Genomic DNA, 20,914 nt, shown 5'->3' with positions numbered 1-20,914 from the left:
TCTCAGAGTGGCTAAGGCAAGAATATTAACGTGTGTGGATGTGGTTTTAATGCCTAATGGACTTACGAACCTCATTTTATACTTCCCAAATCTGAACACATTTTTTAAAATTCCTTATGAACACAAAATGTTAGTACTCTGACACACTGCTAGCTGCTCGTTTCTGAATTCCAGCAACTCAAAGAAATATTCTAATCACCAGCCAACGTATCTAACCAGAATTTGCTCATTTTTGTCATGGTGTTATAGAAAGAAATCAAGCAGACTTACCAGCACAGCTTGCTTGCCATACTCAATCCACCGACGGGTAGCAAAATTGGTAGACTCCGCACAGTTAAAGCCATGGTTAAAGCCGGCATGGTAACCATAAGGGAAAGTGATCATAAACTCTCCAGCCTCTTGAGTCACCTGAACAAGAGCAGACTTGAAACAGCTGCTTCAAATGGCAGAGGTCCACAGAACTGGAATTCTGAGCTCCACCACAACTTAGCTGAGCAACAAAGGGTAAGTCATAAAACCCCTGGGGTCTTGCTGTCTTCTATAAAATTATGCAAAGCCCAGACATATCAGATGACATGACTATAATTAACCATTCCTCCAAATGAACACTGTTCAAGGGGATCTGACTCTCCTCTGGCACCAGGAAGCTAAAGTGGCCCCACCTTTAATGCTCTTAGATCAAAGGGTTGTTACATAGTTTAAGCTTGGGCCCCCCTCTTGGTATAGTGATGAACTAGAATAAAACTCTGTAAAAGGCCAGAAAGGGTGGTGCCTGAGAACTTTGGCATGTAACATCAGCTCACCTTATCAAAGGGAATTCCATATTTCTTCAGCATTAACGGGGAAATCAGGGTCATCTTGTGGCGGAGAAATGCCTCACAGCTTTGAGCACTTCCTGGGAAAAAGCCTATTTAATTGAAAGGGTATGGGTTAACACAGTGCCCCACACTAGCTCTGCAATCCGGAGTCACTTCACACCTGTGCTTCTCATCGGAATGATAAACAGGAAGAATCACCGATGTGACCTCCAAGGATCCCTATAGCTCCGCACCAATTCTAAGATTCTACAGTGAGCCTCTGGGCTCACTCCCATGTAGGGCATTACATGGGTAATGAAATCCTGTTTGGGAAACCAAGGTCACCCAAGCTGACTCTGTTCTTACAGAGCTTTGAAACTATTTAGGACCTTTTCTCCAGTCACTTGTATCCCTGATCTTTCTTCAGTAATGCAGCTAGAGTATGATCTACCCAGGCTTTCCTGAAGTATGTTCTCTAGACATACAAATCTATGTAAGTCCACATAAAAGAAACAAAGCATAAAATGCAATTTTTTCTTTAACATTTGGGTCTTTACTGGAAACACCGGTCATACTGGTCTGGTTCATTATCGCTGGTCAAAGAAACACCACTGCTCATTAAAACTGAGGCACAGACAATCAAAGAAGAAATGACCAAGTCCTTGCTCAGGACAAAGGAAGAAAAGGCTCTGTCACTGCCCTCTTAAGGTAACCAATGTGGCTCACCCACATCTGCAGGCCTGCAACAGGACCTGCAAGAATCTGACCATGGGGAATGCACATTTTAGTGTAGAGCAAGGAGCACAGCTCATAGGAGGGTCCAACCCAGCAAACAGACGAGACACAGTACCTTTGGCGAGGCGTTCCAACCGCTTTCCATGCTCAGGTGGAACAGAGTACCTGCAATCACATGAGAGCATCAGAGGCTGGGCGGAGACAGGTACAGAAGCTAAGGGGCTTATTCCCACTCTCAAAACACCTTGAAATAGCAGATTTTTTTTAACTTCCCAAGCACTAGAAAGGAATCTGAAAAAATGAAATATTAGACTGTTTCGGCACAGGAGTAAAGAGTCCATAAAAAAGGTGAGTGAATTTATTTCTTCTATATTCATTCACTTAATAAGATGTTTATTAAGTGTTCACCATGAGCCAGGATTTATGGTACACAATATTACTCTCGTTTATAATGTTGTTCATATAACATTTTTTTTTTAAAAAAGGATGTCATTACATAACCTCAGTATTTAAAAATGCTCAGTATTTTTAAATGCTTGAAAGGCCTAACTGGGGGAGGGCTAGAGAGGAAGAATGGAAAACAAAGTGCAAGATGGATCCGACACTTAAGAGACCTAGCCCTGTATCTGCTGACGAACCCATTTTCCCTTTATCTCCCCAACAGCTACATACACTGATTACCCAACAATCAATTACCTCTCTACCCAGTAGGGTGTCTAAACACCATCGAAACTGTTCTTCCTAAAAAAATGAAAAGAAAAAAAGGACACCTAGGACTATTTAAAACTTTTGCAAAATTGTTAAACTTTATATTCTGAAACTCACAGTAACTCTATTTTAACCTTTTTAATCTCTTCTGAAGATTATTCCACAGTAACAACAAATCCTCCCACTACAAACAGCTTCATTATAAAACAAAACAGAGAAGGAGAGTTGACAAAAATGTCACCTAAAGGACTCCGGGATCCATCAGGCAACCCTACACAGAAGGCTCCGGAGGTCCCACTTCAGAGGACCTAAGAATGTATATAATAACTGGAAAACCTTCTTTTATAAGAGAATTCAAAAATCCAGGAGCAGGGAATTTTGGAGTCAACAATGGTGAAGACACAAAAGCTACATTTTCACATCCTACAAGTCTAGCCTTCTGAGGAAGGAAATAGGACAGTAGTTAGGGGGTAATCATAGGCTCAAAAGGTTCTTTCCCCCCAGATTAGAAACTGGAAAGCACTTGAAAGAAGAAAGGAAAACTCCTGAGAGAGAACATGGCTGAGGATGCTGAAGAAAGAAATGAAGGTGGATATGGTTTTCATGACTTGCCATAATGCGCCCCATGGTGTCCCCTCTGACCTCATCACTCACTTCTCATCATTTTACACAGCATTCAGTCTACAGTAGACTTCCCCTAGCTCCCTAAACACACCATGCCTGGCTACTTTTGTATTTTTAGTAGAGACAGGTTTCACCATGTTAGCCAGGCTGGTCTCGAACTCCTGACCTCAGGTGATCCACCTGCCTCAGCCTCCCAAAGTGCTGGGATTACAGGTGTGAGCCACCATGATTGGCCCTCATGTCCTGTCTTAATCCAGGAGCTCTGCATCTGTGGTTCCAACTGCCTGGATACACTTCCCTCAATCTCCCAGCTGCTAAACCCACCACCATTCCACCCAGTTATGTCCTTCTCATGTTTTGGATCTCAGTTGTCACCTCTTCCAAAGAAGCCTTCTTTAATCTCACCCATCTATCCTTCCTATGTGGACCTTAGCACCCACTTCTTCCCCATCAGAGCTGTCCCCACACCATATGATCATTCTCTCACACTTTCTACCTCCTGACCAGTTGCCGATCTGTGTGAGGGTAGGTATTTCATCTGTCTTATTCACTGCAGTTATCTGCAGCACCTTCACTAAAATGCTGAGACAGGGGCCAGGTACAGTGGCTCATGCCTATAATCCTAGCACTTTGGAAGGCTGAAGTGGGAGGACTGCTTGAGCCCAGCAGTTTGAGACCAGCCTGTGCAACATAGTGAGACCCCATCTCTACCCTAAAAAAAAGAAGGAAAAAAATTAGCTGGGCATACTGGTGCATGCCTATAATCCCAGCTACTTGGGAGGCTGAAGTAGAAGGATCACTTGAGCCCAGGAGGTCAAGGCTGCAGTGAGCCATAATGGTGCCACTGCACTCCAGCCTGGGTGACAGAGTGAGACCCTGTCTCAAAATAGAAAAAAAAAAATGCTGAGACTCAAAGATGGGTCAGCGCAGAGAGAGGAGAGAGAACCAATGTTTGTCTCACCAACAAGAATAACACCCTGGAGAACGAACAGGAAGCATGCTGAATAGCCTCGCAATCCCTCGTGTGTTAAGCACACGCTGCTGCTCCCCAAGTATTAATGTTCTTTCTTATCGTAAGGAAAAGAAAGCTTTCTATCATCTGAGGGAGTGACTGTAGTCTTAGAAGTCTGCTGCTAAGAAATGCCTCAGGCCTGTTCAGAAAAAAAATTAGAAAGCAGTCGGATAGGCTGGAAGAGCCCTCATGTCTTTGGGTAACTCTGCCAGCGCCCTGCTCTCTAAAGCCTCCCTACTCAAAAGGTGGTCTGAGCACCAGAGCTCCAACAGCATCTCAGCACTTGAAAGTCTGTTTGAAACATGGAATGTCACCCCAGGCCTGAACCAGCGTCTGCACTTTAACATAATCCTGAGGTGCTTCCCATGCACACCGAACGTGAGCCCGTGCTCTAGCACAGAAGCCCGGTGCCGACTGCAGGCAGACTGTACCAGGACTTGGGTTCTCCGAAGTGCAGGTAGTTGATGCTGTAGAGGTCCATGTCTTCAGTGTGCCAAGCAAAAGATGTCTTCCACATGCCAAAGTACAGGTATGGGGTGTTCACACCCTCAATGGTGATCCCACTCTCCTTTTCCACCAAGTCCAGGATTGTTCTCAGCCGGCCAATATTCCACTCATCAACATGCTGCAAAGGCAATGACAGTCCGGGGCAAGTTACATTTACATATAAACCAAGGCTCTGAACCTACAAATCAGAGTAGGTCACAAGTAAGCTGTCATCTCTGACAAACATTTGGAATAATGTCAAAACACTATGGACGTGAAGACCACAGCATTCCTCATTCACTTTCACAGCTACCACTGGAACTGACACAATTTACCTTCAAAGGGCAAATATTACTTTGTGAATACTAGTGCAGGGAAGATGAATGAAGAGATAACAGTCACCTGTTTTTTTGTTTGTTTGTTTTTGAGACGGAGTCTCACTCTGTTGCCCACGCTGGAGCACAGTGGCGTGATCTTGGCTCACTGCAACCTCCGCCTCCCTGGTTCAAGCAATTCCCTGCCTCAGCCTCCCAAGTAGCTGGGATTACAGGCAACTGCCACCTCACCCCACTAATTTTTCTATTTTTAGTAGAGACGGGGTTTCACCATCTTGGCCAGGCTGGTCTTGAACTCCTGACCTCGTGATCCACCCGCCTTGGCCTCCTGAAGTGCTGGGATTACAGGCGTGAGCCACCGTGCCCGGCCAACAGTCACCTGTTTTAAACCCCAAGAGGAAAAGTTTGAATTGATGCTAAAGAAACTTAGGTCAAAAGAGAAAAAAAACTCTATGACCACACACACACACAAAAAAATTGCAAAACATGGGAACTATGACAGTGGACCAGGTGTGGTGGCTCACACCTGTAATCTCAACACTTTGGGAGGCCAAGGCAGGATTGCTTGAGCCCAGGAGTTCAAGACCATCCTAGGCAACAAAGTAAGACCCAGTCTCTACAAAAAAATTACAAATAAAAAAAAGGTAGCCAGGTGAAGTGGCACGTGACTGCAATCTCAGCTACTTGGGAGGGTGAAGCAGGAGGATCCCTTGAGCCCAGGGGTTTGAGGTTACAGTAATCTATGATCATAACACTATACTCTAGCTGGGTAGCAGGACGAGATTCTGTCTCAAAAACGAAAAAACAAAAAACTATGGCAATGTTGTGGCTTTTTAGCCCTGATTTCCACCAGGCAGTGTCTTCATAAAAAAATGTGCAATATCCTTTTCCTGAGTTGTAATGGCCAGCTGGGAGCCCACCTCCTATAACTAGGCCCTGGATTATTATTATGCCTGACTTTTGTACCTCCCCATCCCAGATCCTTACAGCATCTTCTTGCCATTCATCCCTACAAGCTTGGCTCTCCCTGACCCCCAAAAAACTGTTATCAACAAAACTAGAATTCTTTTTTTTTTGAGACGGGGTCTCGCTGTGTTGCCCAGGCTGGAGTGCAGTGGCACGATCTCGGCTCACTGCAAGCTCCGCCTGCCGGGTTCACGCCATTCTCCTGCCTAAGCCTCCCGAGTAGCTGGGACTACAGGCGCCTGCCACCACACCCGGCTAATTTTTTTGTATTTTTAGTAGAGATGGGGTTTTACCGTGTCAGCCAGGATGGTCTCGATCTCCTGACCTCATGATCCGCCTGCGTCAGCCTCCCAAAGTGCTGGGATTACTGATGTGAGCCACCACGCCCGGCCTGGAATTCATTTTTTTAACTCTTCCAATAACTGATAAAAACATTAAAATATGGGCCAGGCGCAATGGCTCTCGCCTGTAATCCCAGCACTTTGGGAGGCTGAGGCACGTGGATCACCTGAGGTGGGGAGTTTGAGACCAGCCTGACCAACATGGAGAAACCCCGACTCTACTAAAAAATACAAAATTAGCCAGGCAGGGTGGTGCACGCCTATAATCCCAGCTACTCAGGAGGCCGAGGCAGGAAAATCACTTGAACCCAGGAGGTGGAGGTTTGTGGTGAGCTGAGATCACACCACTGCACTCCAGCCTGGGCAACAAGAGCGAAACTCCATCTCAAAAAAAAAAACCTTAAAACATGAAAACAATTATGAGTGATAATCCCTGAAATGCCCTACTGTTTTTCAGTCATCAGAAGATATTCCCAAATATTTTCCCCTTTCACCATATTTAAGGCAGGACTATGTCCCAAGCCAATGAAAGTGGTTAAAATAGCTTTTGCCACAGAATCTTGTTTGAGGATTCTGAAGAATCTAAATGTATTTCTCTTCTTAAATGTATACCCCTTTCAGTATTCAGTCATCTTTCTTCTGCAGAAACCACATTGCCTCATTTCATTATCTGAGAGCCAACCCACCCTTTCAAGAACTCATCAGCTACCACCCACCGACTATGCTAACAACCCTTGAAAAGAGCACATCACCCACTTCACATGTAAAGTAGGAGAAATAAAATTCAGTCACATGCAAAATGGCCCACAATGAGGCCAGCACAGCAACATCAGCTGGGGGTAGATCATCTGTTCATCTACCCATTCACCAAACAGCTTTTAGGTGCCTACTACGTGCTGGGTCGAAAAAAAGGTATTACGAAATTACAAAAAATGCTGCACAGAGCGTTTCCAGTGAGCCTCACCTTTTCATAGAGGGTACCATTCACATCTGCACCATAGATGGGAGGATTGAATGTAAGATTTTTCCAGTATTTCCGCTCGAGCTCTTCAAACTCACTATAGCGTGGAGTACAGTACCTTTTGAAAGTAAAAAGAAACATGTAAACCACTTACAGGGGTTTATTAGGCATTATGAACATTACAAGACATAATCCCCTATTCCAGTGACAGCAAGAATTTCAAATGAACAAGGCATAATCTTGGCCTTCAAGGATCTAATACGTAGTCACTCCCTGAACGTCCCAACGTCCCTTCCATGAGCACTGGGCCTGAGGAAGGTAATGTACGCAGAGATGTAAACCCACCTTCCTTAACAAGCACATCCTCAACTCTGAAGAGACTACTTAAACCACACCTTGCTGGATTCAGGTGGCCACCCAGGGAGAAAATGGGCTTACAAACCAAGACCCAAGGTCCCTGCATATCCACAGACAACCAAAACCCAGTAGCATGTGAAGAGCTGAGGCTTTCCAACAGCGTTCACCTCCCTGAACCAGCCAAAAGGAAGCTGCTCCAAGAGGACTCATTTGTAAGTGCCCCTGCTGTATGCCCAGCGCCCTACGCAGTGGCTGACACTCACCAAGTAATCACACCTAAAAACATCAAGTATTTTAGTAAAAATATAAAATAGCTCTAAAAATCTAGATTTTTGCACATCAAATATTCCAATTAGGAAAATCCGTACTCACATATGCGCATATTTATATCTACCTATCTACATATAAAGTCATAGAAATATCTACACTTTGGCCAGAGGCATGGTGGCTCACACCTGTTATCCCAGCACTTTGGGAGGCCTGGTGGGGGCAGGTCACCTGAGGTCAGGAGTTCAAGACCAACCTGGCCAACATGGTGAAACCTGGTCTCTATTAGAAATACAAAAATTAGCCAGGCGTGGTGGCACACGCCTGTAATTCCAGCTACTTAGGGCGGGGGCTGAGGCACGAGAATTACTTAAACCCAGGAGGAGTCTGCAGTGAGCTGAGCTAACGTCACTGCAGTCCACCCTCAGCCATAGAATAAAACTCTGTTTCAAAAAAAAAAAAAAAAAACTATACCTTAAAAAGACAGGATCCTTGCTCTGCTGCCCAGGCTGCAGCACAGTGGTGTGTTCACAGCTTACTATAGCCTTGAACTCCTGGGCTCAAGCAATCCTCCTGCCCCAGCCTCCCGAGTAGCCAGGACTGCAAGTATGCACCATCACACCTGGTTAGTGTTTTTATTTTTTGTAGAGATGGAATCCTGCAGTGTTGCCCAAGTTGGTCTCAAACTCCTGGCCTCAAGTGATCCTCCAACCTCGGCCTCCCAAAGTGGTAGGATTATAGAAGTGAGTCAATGTACCCAGTCTAAAAATATCTATACTCTTTAGCTTAATCACCATATACTGAAAATTTACTAAAAACAAACAAACAAAAAAACTTCTTTTAGATTCAAACCAGCCAAGTACGGTGGCTCAGGCCTATAATCGCAGCACTTTGGGAGGCTGAGGCAGGAGGATCACTTGAGCCCAAGAGTTTGAGACCAGTAACATGGCAAAATCCTATTTCTACAAAAACTTTAAAAATTAGCAGAGCTGGCCAGGAGCAGTGACTCACGCCTGTAATCCCAGCACTTTGGGAGGCCACGGCAGGCGGATCACCTGAGGTCAAGAGTTTGAGACCAGCCTGGCCAACATGGTGAAACCCCAACTCTACTAAAAATACAAAAATTAGCCAGGCATGGTGGCTCACATCTGTAATCTCAGCTACTTGGGAGGCTGAGGCAGGAGAATTGCTTGAACCTGGGAGACAGAGGTTGCAGTGAGCCGATATCACGCCACTGCACTCCAGCCTGGGCAACAAGAGCGAAACTCCATCTCAAAAAAAAAAAAAAAATTAGCAGGGCATGGTGGTGCACACCTGCAGTCTCAGCTACTGGGGGTGGGAGGGAGTAGGAGGGCTGAGATGGGAGGATCTCTTGAGCCTGGGAGATCAAGGCTGCAGTGAACCATGAAATTAGCTGGGTGTGGTGGTGCGCACCTGTAGTTCCAGCTACTCTGGAGGCTGAGGCAGGAGAATCGCTTGAACCCGGAAGGAGGTGGAGGTTGCAGTGAGCCGAGATCAAGACACTGCACTCCAGCCTGGGTGACAGAGCGAGACTCCGTCTCAAAAAAAAAAAACAAAAAAAAAAAAATTATTATTATTATGAAGCAATTTTAAGAAGAGTAATACACAAACCTTACAGATATTTGAAAAGGTGAAAAACTAATGCACATTCTAACTAAAATGGCAAAAGAAATATTATAAATGTATAAAGAGTAGACACATAAAGACCAAAATGAACTCATGGAGATAATGGGAATGAATTTAAAATTAATTAAATAAAAATCTGACTAAACAGGCCAGGCGCAGTGGCTCACACCTGTAATCCCAGCACTTGGGAGGCCAAGGCGGGCGGATCACGAGGTCAGGAGATCAAGACCATCCTGGCTAACATGGTGAAATCCCATCTCTACTAAAAACACAAAAAATTAGCCGGGTGTGGTGGCGAGCACCTGTAGTCCCAGCTACTTGGGAAGCTGAGGCTGAAGAATTGCTTGAACCCAGGAGGTGGAGGTTGCAGAGAGCTGAAACAGCACCACTGCACTCCAGCCTGGGCGACAGAGTAAGACTCCATCTCAAAAAAGAAAAAAAAAAATCTGACTAAATAACTCCCTTACAGATTGTCAACCTAGTGAATAATACATTTTAGACACCTAACATTCTCTCTGAAATATAATTAACTCCTCTATTACCAACTAATCTGTTTCATGAAGGTAGGTTTTTAGGTCGGGCAGGGTGCCAGCACTTTGGGAGGCCAAGGCGGGCTGATCTGAGGCCAGGAGTTCGAGACCAGCCTAACCAACATGGTGAAACCCCATCTCTACTAAAAATACAAAAAAATTAGCCAGGCGTGGTGGCGGGCACCTGTAATCCCAGCTACTCGGGAAGCTGAGGTAAGAGAATCGCTTAAACCTGGGAGGCAGAGATTGCAGTGAGCTGAGATCATGCCACTGTACTCCAGCCTGGGCAACACAGCGAGACTCTGTCTCAAAAGCAAAAATTTAGGTTGTTACCTTAAAGGTAAGAATCTGCTATGTATTAGGATAAAAGGAATAGACATAGGGCTGGTTAATTTAAAAGGAAAACAAGTGTGCTGAAAGAAGATAAAGCGAGAACAGCCTGGCCAATATGGTGAAACCCCATCTCTACTAAAAATACAAAAAATTAGCCGGGTGTGGTGGCTACTCGGGAGGCTGAGGCAGGAAAATCGCTTGAAGCTGGGAGGCTGAGGTTGCAGTGAGCCAACATTGCACCACTGCGTTCCGGCTTGGGTGAGAGAGCGAGACTCCATCTCAAAAAAAAAAAAAAAAAAAGAAAGAAAGAAAATAAAAGGCCTAATGTGTTAACAAAAAGGGAAGAAAGGCTGAGGAGACTGAAGCCCCTAGTGGAATTCCATGTGAGAAACAGAAAGCAGGTGAGCTTGGTCCTCATGCGTAGCAAAAATCAGACAAAAAGGATGGCAGGAAGGGTACAGCCTTTCACCTGCAGAGCAAGCCACATTTCTTTGACATGCCTTTATGTAAATTCTCTCATTGGCCAGCAGGTTGGCCAGCAAGGTAGATGTTTTAAGAGTAAGGTTGCCGGGCGCGGTGGCTCAAGCCTGTAATCCCAGCACTTTGGGAGGCCGAGGCGGGCGGATCACAAGGTCAGGAGATCGAGACCACGGTGAAACCCCGTCTCTACTAAAAATACAAAAAATTAGCCGGGCGCGGTTGTGGGCGCCTGTAGTCCCAGCTACTCGGGAGGCTGAGGCAGGAGAATGGCGTGAACCCGGGAGGCGGAGCTTGCAGTGAGCCGAGATGGCGCCACTGCACTCCAGCCTGGGCGACAGAGCGAGACTCCGTCTCAAAAAAAAAAAAAAAAAAAAAAGAGTAAGGTTGGCCAGGCACGGTGGCTCATGCCTGTAATCCCAGCACTTTGGGAGGCCGAGGTGGGTGGATCATGAAGTCAAGAGATCGAGACAATCCTGGCCAACATGATGAAACCCGTCTCTACTAAAAATACAAAAATTAGTCGGGCGTGGTGGCAGGCACCTGTAATCCCAGCTACTCAGGAGGCTGAGGCAGGAGAATCAGCGTGAACCCAGGAGGCAGAGGTTGCAGTGAGCCAAGATCGCGCCACTGCACTCTAGCCTGGCAACACAGTGAGACTCCGTCTCAAAAAAAAAAAGAGGTAAGGTGTCCGCCGGATGCAGTGGCTCATGCCTATAATCCCAGCACTTTGGGAGTCTGAGGCAAGGGGATCGCTTGAGCCCAGGAGTTCAAGACCAAACTGGGCAGCAAATAATAAAAAAATTAGCTGAGCATGGTAACACATGCCTATACCTCCAGTTACTTGGGAGGCTGAGCTAGAAGGATCACTTGAGCCTGGGCAGTCAAGGCTGCAGTAAGTCATGACTGCACCACTGCACTCCAACTTGGGTAACACAGCGACACCGTGTCTTAAGAAACAACAGAAAGAGTTCAGTTGTCAATAAAACTAGAAGATCTCAATTACAATTGTGATAAGTCAAGTGTGATAAGTCAATGAAAAGAAGGCAAAGAGTAGAAACAAAGTGAGACCTGATGAGAGAGAGCTGATGAAGCACAGGAATGCCACCCCAGCAGGGCAAAGACAGGCAGGCACAAGACCTGGCTCTGGGCTATGTGAAGGCACAGTATGTGTGACTAGCTGAAATCAAGGCATGTGCAAATCAAAAGGCTCAGGAAAAGAAGCAAGGGAAAAAGGAAAAACTTGTGGAAACTCAAAATTAAGGAGTCAGTGGAAAGTGAGAAAATCCAAGGAAGAGGATTAGAAGGAGTGGTCAAGGCCGGGTGCAACGGCTCACGCTTATAATCCCAGCACTTTGGGATCAAAGGTGGGCAGATCACCTGAGATCAGGAGCTCAAAACCAGCTTGGCCAACATGGTGAAACCCTGTCTCTACTAAAAATATAAAAATTAGCCTGGCATGGTGGCAGGCACCTGTAATCCCAGCTATTCGGGAGGCTGAGACAGGAGAACTGCTTGAACCCGGGAGGCGGAGGTTGCAGTGAGCTGAGATTGCACCATCGCACTATTGCACTCTGGGGAATGAGTGAGACTCCGTCTCAAAAAAAAAAAAAAAAGAAAAGATGGAGTAGTCAGAGCTGAACGAGGGAACACAAAATTTATTCTCTGTGAATCTCAGGAAAAATGAGAACTAAACATTAAAAACAGCGGAGAAGGGCCAGGCGTGGTGGCTCTTGCCTGTAATCCCAGCACTATGGGAGGCCAAGGCAGGCGGATCACTTGAGGTCAGGAGTTCAAGACCAGCCTGGCCAATGTGGTGAAACCCTGTCTCTAATAAAAATACAAGAATTAGCCGAGCATGGTGGTGCGTGTCTATAGTCCCAGCTACTTGGGAGGCTGAAGCAGGAGAATCACTTGAACCTGGGAGACAGAGGTTGCAGTGAGCCAAGATCTCTCCACTGCACTCCAGCCTGGGCAATAGAGTGAGACTCCATCTCAAAAAAAAAAAAAAAAACCCACAGCAGAGAAGAACTGAGAACAGGCCTACACAAAGAAAAGTATCTCTAAAAGAGACAAGAAGGTACAGAGGAAGAAGAATGGAGTGACAGAAAATAGCAACCAGCTTGGTGGTTTACTCACACTTTGTTAATGTCAAAACAGAAATGAGCTAGCAGGCTGGATGGGCAGTGAGAAATTCCAGCACAATTAAACACAGAGCATCCCAAGAGAAAGGGAGTGGAACCAAAGCACTTTTGATGAGCAGGTGGTTATCAATACCCAGCAAAAGCTCCTTGTGCACCACCTCCAACTTTCTCCTTGCAACTTCAGAGTCAGAAAATGATTCTACTTCTGATGGAAAAACAATGGGATTTGTTGATATAAACAGGAACAGGTTTAGACTGAGACAGTCCTGAGAGGAGGAAATGCTTCCACAAAAAAAGCAGAAAGGGAAACAACTAGAACAGAGCTGTCCTACTGAAAACACTGTTCATCAGGACAGCAGCAGTCCTAGAGATGCTAGGAGGATGAGACACCAGGGTCCTAGATGGTATGTCAGGTAAGAAAGGGTTGGCCGGGCGCGGTGGCTCAAGCCTGTAATCCCAGCACTTTGGGAGGCCGAGACGGGCGGATCACGAGGTCAGGAGATCGAGACCATCCTGGCTAACACAATGAAACCCCGTCTCTACTAAAAATACAAAAAAATTAGCCGGGCGAGGTGGCGGGCGCCTGTAGTCCCAGCTACTCCGGAGGCTGAGGCAGGAGAATGGCGTAAACCCGGGAGGTGGAGCTTTCAGTGAGCCGAGATAGCGCCACTGCACTCCAGCCTGGGCGACAGAGCGAGACTCCGTCTCAAAAAAAAAAAAAAAAAAAAAAAAAAAAAGAAAGGGTTTCCACTCACTTATCGCTATTGGCTATCTTGCGGAACTCTCGAACAGTCATGGCTTTCTTCTGTATGTTGTACTGAGTAAAGAGGCCAGACTGCCCTGTCACCAGCTGTTGGATGGGGGCAGGAATGACCAAATCATCAATGTCATCATAGGATGCTCGTGGCTTCCACTCTTTTGGAGGAACAACCTGAAGGGAATACAAGAAACAAAAAGACAGATGAGAAACCTGGCAAGCCAGTCAGACACCAGGAAGCATGTAAGTTACCAGCCAACCTAACAGTCAATTTTACTAGACAGTTACTTTGATTTACCCACATTCACCAAAACACAGTAAGTCACAGGCATGCTAATCCTGATCCACTTTTGCCACCAATCAGCTGCCTAACTGCAATAACCTAAGGTAAGTAATACTTGTTCCCAGCTTCAGTATCTTATTTGGACACCAAGAAAAGAGACTGAAGAGTTGTTTCTCTCTCAATCTCATAGCCCAGTGCTCTCTTTAAAAAAATCACAAACACAATTTTACTTGATTTGGTCGACTCTATACTTATACAGAATTTCCTTTTTTCACATACTAGATTAGAATTTACTTACAAAGAAGCATAACATTCTTAAAAATCTAATCGTGAGGCCAGGCACAATGGCTCATGCCTGTAATCCCAGCACTTTGGGAGGCCGAGGCAGGTGAATCACCTGAGGTCAGAGTGTGAGATCAGCTTGGCCAACATGGTGAAACCCCATCTCTACTAAAAATACAAAAATTAGTGGCATGGTGGTGCTCAACTATAATCCCGGCTATCTGGGGGGCTGATGCAGGAGAATTGCTTGAACCCGGAGGCGGAGGTTGCAGTAAGCCAAGATCGCACGATTGCACTCCAGCTGGGGCAACAAGAGCAAAACTCCATCTCAAAAAAAAAAAAAAAATCTTATCTTTAATAGTTAAGTAAGTAGATGTGCTTTATGGAATACTATACAGCTTTTTTTTGTTGTTTAATTAGAGAGTACTGTTTCACTTTATGTAACAAGGGAGAAAACACACACACACACACTAGCATCTGCGTAAGAACACTGAAAGGACATACAAGAAAATACTGAGAGAGAGCAAGACTCTACAGTAGCTACCTTCCAATAGCATTCTGTTTTACTCACATAAGCAAATTACCCATTCCAATAGTAATAAATTAACAAGACAGTTGACATGAGAAAAAAGAAGAATGAGTTGAATCCATAACTGACCTAGAGGGAGGAATATATGTTGTTAAAAAGGAAATAAAAAAAAAGAAAGAAAGAAAAAAGAATGAACGAACCAACACAGGAATGTATATGGCATGATGCCATTCTCTTTTAAAAACAAAACAAATAACACTATCTTATATGTGTGTATGTTTGTATGAGCAGAGAAAAAGGTGTGGAGGGAGCTATTACCACTTAAGGAGACGGCACTGGAGAAGGTGGATGAAGATCAGCCTTTTCTTTATCTGCGTTTGAAATATTTAACTTGTAATAACCGACATTTTTTTTTATAACTTTTTAAATCTAATAAAGTACAACCAAAAAAAGCAATGTGCTACGAAAAACTGTACTACAGGCCCTGCTATCCCCGCCTGCTGTCATTAACCCAGCAGTAGCGTATCTGCAGATAAGAGGAAAGAGGAGGAAGGAGGATGTGGTCGTCTCAAGTCTCCGGAGGCACCAGGGTCTAAGACTGGTCCTCAGCTTTGTAGCCAATGTTCTTGCTTTCTCTTTTCATATTGAAAATGTAACAAGCACATATGGTAAGAAATTCAAACAACATAAAATGGTGTGAAAAATTTCCTCCTGACTTAGACTGAGGTCCCTGCCTCTCGGTTTCTTGAGGATCTCTCCAGAAATGCAGTTCTTTCAGCTTCCAGCACTCAACCTGGTTGTGACAGAATATATGAAGAACTGATTTGACTCAGGAAAAATAACGAATCCAACTCACAGGAGAAAGAAGTACAAACCAGAAACCAATTTCAAATTACAAGGACCAGAATACTCATGTTGGCTGGCCAGTGCATTCTCTCCCCTTGAAGAAAGTCCACATGGGAAGCCAAATTGCTACTAGAGTGCTGGATGAGACTGAAATGAGAGCAAGAGAAGTCAGATGGCATAAGCACTCACTGGTAGTTCAATAACACTACTGCACCCAGCTCCACCAAGAGGGCTGAGGCACAACAGCAGCCAGGCCTGGAGACACTAGCTCTTTACCTCCCCCTTTCTGAAGATTCCAAGTAGCTCTCTTCCTACCTAAAAGCAGAGATGCTTCTGATGTTAACAACGGGAATTAACTTGCAAATAGAACTGCATTCACTAAAGTCATCACCCCACCCAACTTTCAGTAAAACACAGTTCTGGCCCTTATTTAGGAAAAAAATCTTACTGCTGCCCTAGGTAACAAAACCATCTGAACAATCCCAGCTCCTTACCTTGGCCAGCCCTGCCCGATGAGCTCCTTGGGATTCAATGTAGGCAATGTATCTACTAAAGTTTCGGAACTCTTCCATAGTTGGATAAAAGGTCATTATCCTAGCACTGGGATTCAGAGTTTCAGACTCAGAAGCCATTTTCCCTCCTTTTTGAGGTCCCTTTAGTCAGACAGGAATCTGAAGAAACACATTAAGAGCATAAAATAATATAAAAATTAAAATTAAGTGCTGGAAACATCAATGCTGAAAACAGTAAAAGATAATATAGAAATTCAGAAGATGCAGTTAAGACTTCACACCTGGAATCTGCCTCTAGAAAAGTTATTTAGGGGCCAGGAACAGTGGCTCACGCCTGTAATCCCAGCTACTCGGGAGGCTGAGGCTGGAAAATCGCTTGAACCCGGGAGGCTGAGGCTGCAGTGAGCCAACATTGTGCCATTGCACTCCAGATTGGGCAACAAGAGCAAAACGCCGTCTCAAACAAAAAAAAAAAAAAAAGGAAAGAAAAGTTATTTAGGGTGGGGCTGTGGTGGCTCAAGCCTGTAATCCCAGCACTTTGGGAGACAGAGGTGGGCAGATCGCTTGAATTCAGGAGTTTGAGATTAGACTGGGCAACATAGTGAGACCCTGTCTCAAAAAATTTTAAAACATCACAACAACAAGAAGTGATTTAAATTAACTAGAAATACAGATCGAAAAGGTTCTGTTTAAAAAGAAAGTGATGTATCAAAACTGCATGGATTCAAACCTTATTTCAACAGAGATATTGTTATTGCAACAGGATTGCTCTTGAAAAAAAAAAACAAACAGAAAATTGTTCAGCTAAAAAAAGGAAATTAATTTGGTTATTGGTCCTATCTAATAGTACAGCTAAAATGTCCATATTTTACCCTTATCCTTTCAAGCTACTCCCTTATTAACACCTTGCTAATCACTTTTCAGAGTATTAAACATAATATACTACAACTTGAAAGCCACGCACAGCTGGGTGTGGTGGCTCACGCCTGTAATCCCAGCACTTTGGGAGGCCAAAGCTCCTTCCTAGGGCACAGCTAAACCGGATACCTAATAAAAGTTAAGTGGCTACAAGATAACAAAACTTAAGGGTTCAAAAGTACTTTGATATTAGTAACATGATTTTAAAACCTTTGATATTAGTAACATAATTTTAAAACCCTAAAGTGAAACTGTTCTATCTAAACTAAGATGCAGTTTCAGGAGTACTTAATGAAATCAAGTTACAAACAAGTTCCATTGCACTGTACCCAGAACTCAAAGGACAAAATTTAAACTAGCAATACAGGGCAAACTTCATAACTGACTGGAGAAAGCCAAATAAATACTTTGTTTTTAGATGAGAACTTCAGCTAAATGGGTGCATCCCCACAGTTCGGTAACACAATAGACCATCTCAACTGAAAAAAGACAAAGCATACCAGTGAAAACAGGCCATTCTAGAAGGAACACTAGTATGTCCTTTCCTTTACCCACCCTCCTCACTCAGGGTGCAGCAGCAGTTCTGTACCCCGCTATCTGGGGCCCAAAGCTATGGCGGTTCAGCTCCAAGAGTCTCTTTGAGAGCTGGAGAGCTCAGAAAGGAGAAAACTGCCTCCAATCTACCAGAAATCTGGTTACAGCCCTGGGAGCAGAACTGTGTAAGGTAGGAGAGAAGGCAAATCCAGTTACCCGTATCTCCTAGGCTTCCTTTCCATCGAAAATAAGGCGTGTTTCTAAACAGGCACTTTTCATGAACCTGGCAGAAAGTTTGCATGGCAGGTATACTGTTATCCTTGTTTTACATACCAGGAAATTTGCCCACAGCCCACTCTTAAGTGCACCTTCCACTGCCCTATACTGCTTACATCCTCATCTCCATCTGGACTAAGTCCTTTGCAAGGGCAGTTCCAAGTATGGAGAAACCCGAAGTTTAATTAATTTTGAAGACCCTCTTAAAAAGAAAAATGAATCCAAAATATCTTTTGCAAATTTTATAAAAACATACAGTCATGTGAATACAATGTTGGGGCCCTTCCCCGGGCCTTCAAAGGGGCCCTAATGGGCTTCATCAGCCTCTGCCCCAATTCATCTTTGTATGCCTAGAACAATGCATGGCACAGAGTAGGCAATCGGTAACTGTTGAAAAACTGATTTCCTCACCCTCACCTCAATTGTTCATCCCTTCTTCAACCCTAAGATTCCCTTCCCCCAATCTATTCCCTGGGGAAAGCTCCCGTTTCATGACACCTTCCCTCCCAATCAGTAACAAAGCCTAGTGATTCAAGAACACCGGCTCCAAAGTCACAACTCTGAATACAGATCCGGTCTCTGCCGTCTATTAGCTGTGTGACCTTGGCTGTGTGAGTTGACTGAGTCTCAGTTTCTCCACCTGTAAAATGGGGATCCCAACCCCCTGCCCTGCAGGGTCGCTGTGATTAGCTCAGATGATGCAAGCGAAACACTAAGCACTAGGCCCGGTACTTAACCACTCAATAAAGCTAGTTGTTGCTAACGACCCCCTCGGACTCCTGCACCCTTCCCTCGCAGCCGCTCCCGCGAACATCACTCCAAAGGCAGCGCACCCTGCTCCCCAAGGTCCCCGAACCTCACCGCGCACAGGTTCGGCCCCTCCCGGCCCCGCCGCCTTAGCGAGTAAAGCTCCGCCGCAGGAAGAAGAAAATAAGGCCCAGAGGACCCGCCCCCCTCTCCCGACGTCCATTGGCCCTGAAGATTGGAAAAGGCCAATCTCAGAACACATTCTGGAAGCTCCTTCTCCTATTGGCCGAGAAACATGCCGATCACTCACCGCTGGAAGAACCACCCCCACCGCCCCTCCCCCACAAAACTCACGGTCACGGCTACAGCAGCAAAGCGCCTCAAGAATTCCAAAACCCTATAGTTCTCACCTACAGCCCAAAGCCCCGCCAGGGCTTAGGCTCAGCTCCTGCTGTCGCCACTGGCCGATCCTACTGCTTTTCCAGCAGGCGAAGGACGAAACTCCGCCTCCTCTAAAGTCTGCATCTGCGCAGCCGCACAGAGTCAACCAATTCAAGGGTGGCTGCAAACCATACACCAGCCAATGAGCACGCGCCGCAGCCACCTCCCAGTCCCGACCTCAGTGTGCTCAGCCTATGAGCGCCGGCTCGGGCTGTTGCCAGGAGGAAACGCTGTACCACTCGGGACTGCGGCCAGTGAGCCTCTAGCTGGATCGCGAAGCTGGCCAATCATAGGCGGGCTCCTGGCCACCCATAACTAATCAGGGTTGAAAGAAGCTAGTACCTACAAGTGGGCCGGTCGGGTAGATGGGTAAGGGCGGTGAGGTTACTACAGGATGTCGCTAACGAAAGGATGGGCCAAAGTTTTCTTGGGATGAGTATCCTCTTGGCCTAACGTGGAAATGTGTCGGGGCCTTTAGGGGCAGCTTCCGAGCTCAGGGAGTGCTGAAAAGATGACCGTCTTGTCCCGGTTTGTCTTGGGCGTCTCAGTTTTCAAAACAAAATCCTGCGTCCTTGGAAACCCCTCATTCGCTGTCAAGTCTGGACAGGGAAGGGAGGCTGCCCTGAGGGTCATTAGGACAGACCCTGAGGGAGGCTGTCTTTAGGGTCATTAAAAAGCAGTTCCTGGCCGGGCGTGGTCGCTCACGCGTGTAATTCCAGCACTTTGGGAGGCCGAGGCGGGCGGATCACCTGAAACCGGCAGTTTGAGACCGGCCTGACAAACATGGAGAAACCCCCGTCTCTACTAAAAAAAAAAAAAAAAAAAAAAAAAATACAAAATTAGCCGGGCGTGGTGGTGCATGCCTGTAGTCCCAGCTACTCGGGAGGCTGAGGCATTAGAATCGCTTGAACCCGGGAGGCGGAGGTTGCGGTGAGCCGAGATCGAGCCATTGCACTCCAACCTGGGCAACAAGAGTGAAACTCCGTCTCAAAAAAAAAAAAAAAATCATTTCCTCAGTGAGCGGGGATTTGGGGGATCATTAGGAGCAGCTCTTGGGGCGGAGAGGGGGGCATCCTGGGAATCAGAAGAGGCACTTCTGGGGGCCTGGAGGGGGAGGGGGCTTCCTAGAATCATTAGGAGCGATTCCTGAGGGGTAGTGAGTCGCCTTAAGGAGTTCCCAGAATTGTCAAGGGTGATGGGGAAGGTCAAGTAGGAAAGTAAAATACCCACAACCAGAGTCATAAAAAATGTACAAAATTACCATGGGTGAGTAATGGGGTAGTGCCCTGGAAAGAGCTATATGGAGTCAGGCCTGTGTTCAAAACTAGTAACTTTGCTGAGCCTGGGAGTTCACATCAATACAATGGAAAAAATAATGCCTCGCGGATTTTGTAAAGATGAGAGTTAATGAATGTTGCCAAAAAGAACATATTACATAGAATGCTATGGACTTATGGTATGGACCAATCATCATTTCTGCATCAGGCTGGGTACATGCCTACTGAAAAAAAAAAAGTGTTATTTTTGTTTTGTTTTGTTTTGTTTTGTTTGAGACGGAGTCTCGCTCTGTCGCCCAGGCTGGAGTGCAGTGGCGCGATCTCGGCTCACTGCAAGCTCCGCCTCCTGGGTTTACGCCATTCTCCTGCCTCAGCCTCCTGAGTAGCTGGGACTACAGGCGCCCGCCACCGCGCCCGGCTAATTTTTTGTATTTTTAGTAGAGACGGGGTTTCACCGTGGTCTCGATCTCCTGACCTTGTGATCCGCCCGCCTTGGCCTCCCAAAGTGCTGGGATTACAGGCATGAGCCACCGCGCCCGGCAAAAAAAAGTGTTAAAAAAAAAGTTTCAAAAACAGAAATGACTGTTTCAAAAAGAATGGCCGTTGGCTACACAGCCACAAGTCTTTCACAACAATTACAGGGTTTTTCTCCCTTACCCAGTAAGGTAATCGACAGTATTAGATAATAGATTATACTGAGTAGCTCACAAAAGTGCCGAGTCTGAAGAATCCAACTTACAGGACACATAAAGAAAACCGGTAGAATTCATCCACCACCGTCTTTGCTGCTGC

At 45.6% G+C, this 20,914-nt stretch overlaps 1 protein-coding gene across 4 annotated transcripts in view; it reads right to left on the bottom strand.

Moving 5' to 3' along the window:
- The window catches only part of KDM4A (lysine demethylase 4A), a 57,378-nt gene extending 38,418 nt beyond the window's left edge, over nucleotides 1-18,960 (bottom strand). Inside the window, exons 1-8 of one of the 4 annotated variants that reach the window (XM_050797745.1) lie at nucleotides 18,815-18,960; nucleotides 15,912-16,088; nucleotides 13,476-13,651; nucleotides 6,969-7,083; nucleotides 4,308-4,501; nucleotides 1,648-1,697; nucleotides 804-907; nucleotides 271-408 (exon numbers count right to left, since the gene is read on the bottom strand). In XM_050797745.1, coding sequence (XP_050653702.1) covers nucleotides 271-408; nucleotides 804-907; nucleotides 1,648-1,697; nucleotides 4,308-4,501; nucleotides 6,969-7,083; nucleotides 13,476-13,651; nucleotides 15,912-16,049 — 915 coding nt within the window. In that variant the 5' untranslated portion in view covers nucleotides 16,050-16,088; nucleotides 18,815-18,960. The other 3 variants (XM_050797760.1, XM_050797736.1, XM_050797754.1) reach the window with 3 other exon arrangements.
- Between the last annotated feature and the right edge of the window lie 1,954 nt (nucleotides 18,961-20,914).

Source organism: Macaca thibetana, chromosome 1 (assembly GCF_024542745.1).
Source record: "Macaca thibetana thibetana isolate TM-01 chromosome 1, ASM2454274v1, whole genome shotgun sequence".
Lineage (NCBI taxonomy): Eukaryota > Metazoa > Chordata > Mammalia > Primates > Cercopithecidae > Macaca > Macaca thibetana.
The sequence above is the reverse complement of the archived record's forward strand: the minus strand, read 5'-3'. Positions and strand labels throughout refer to the sequence as shown.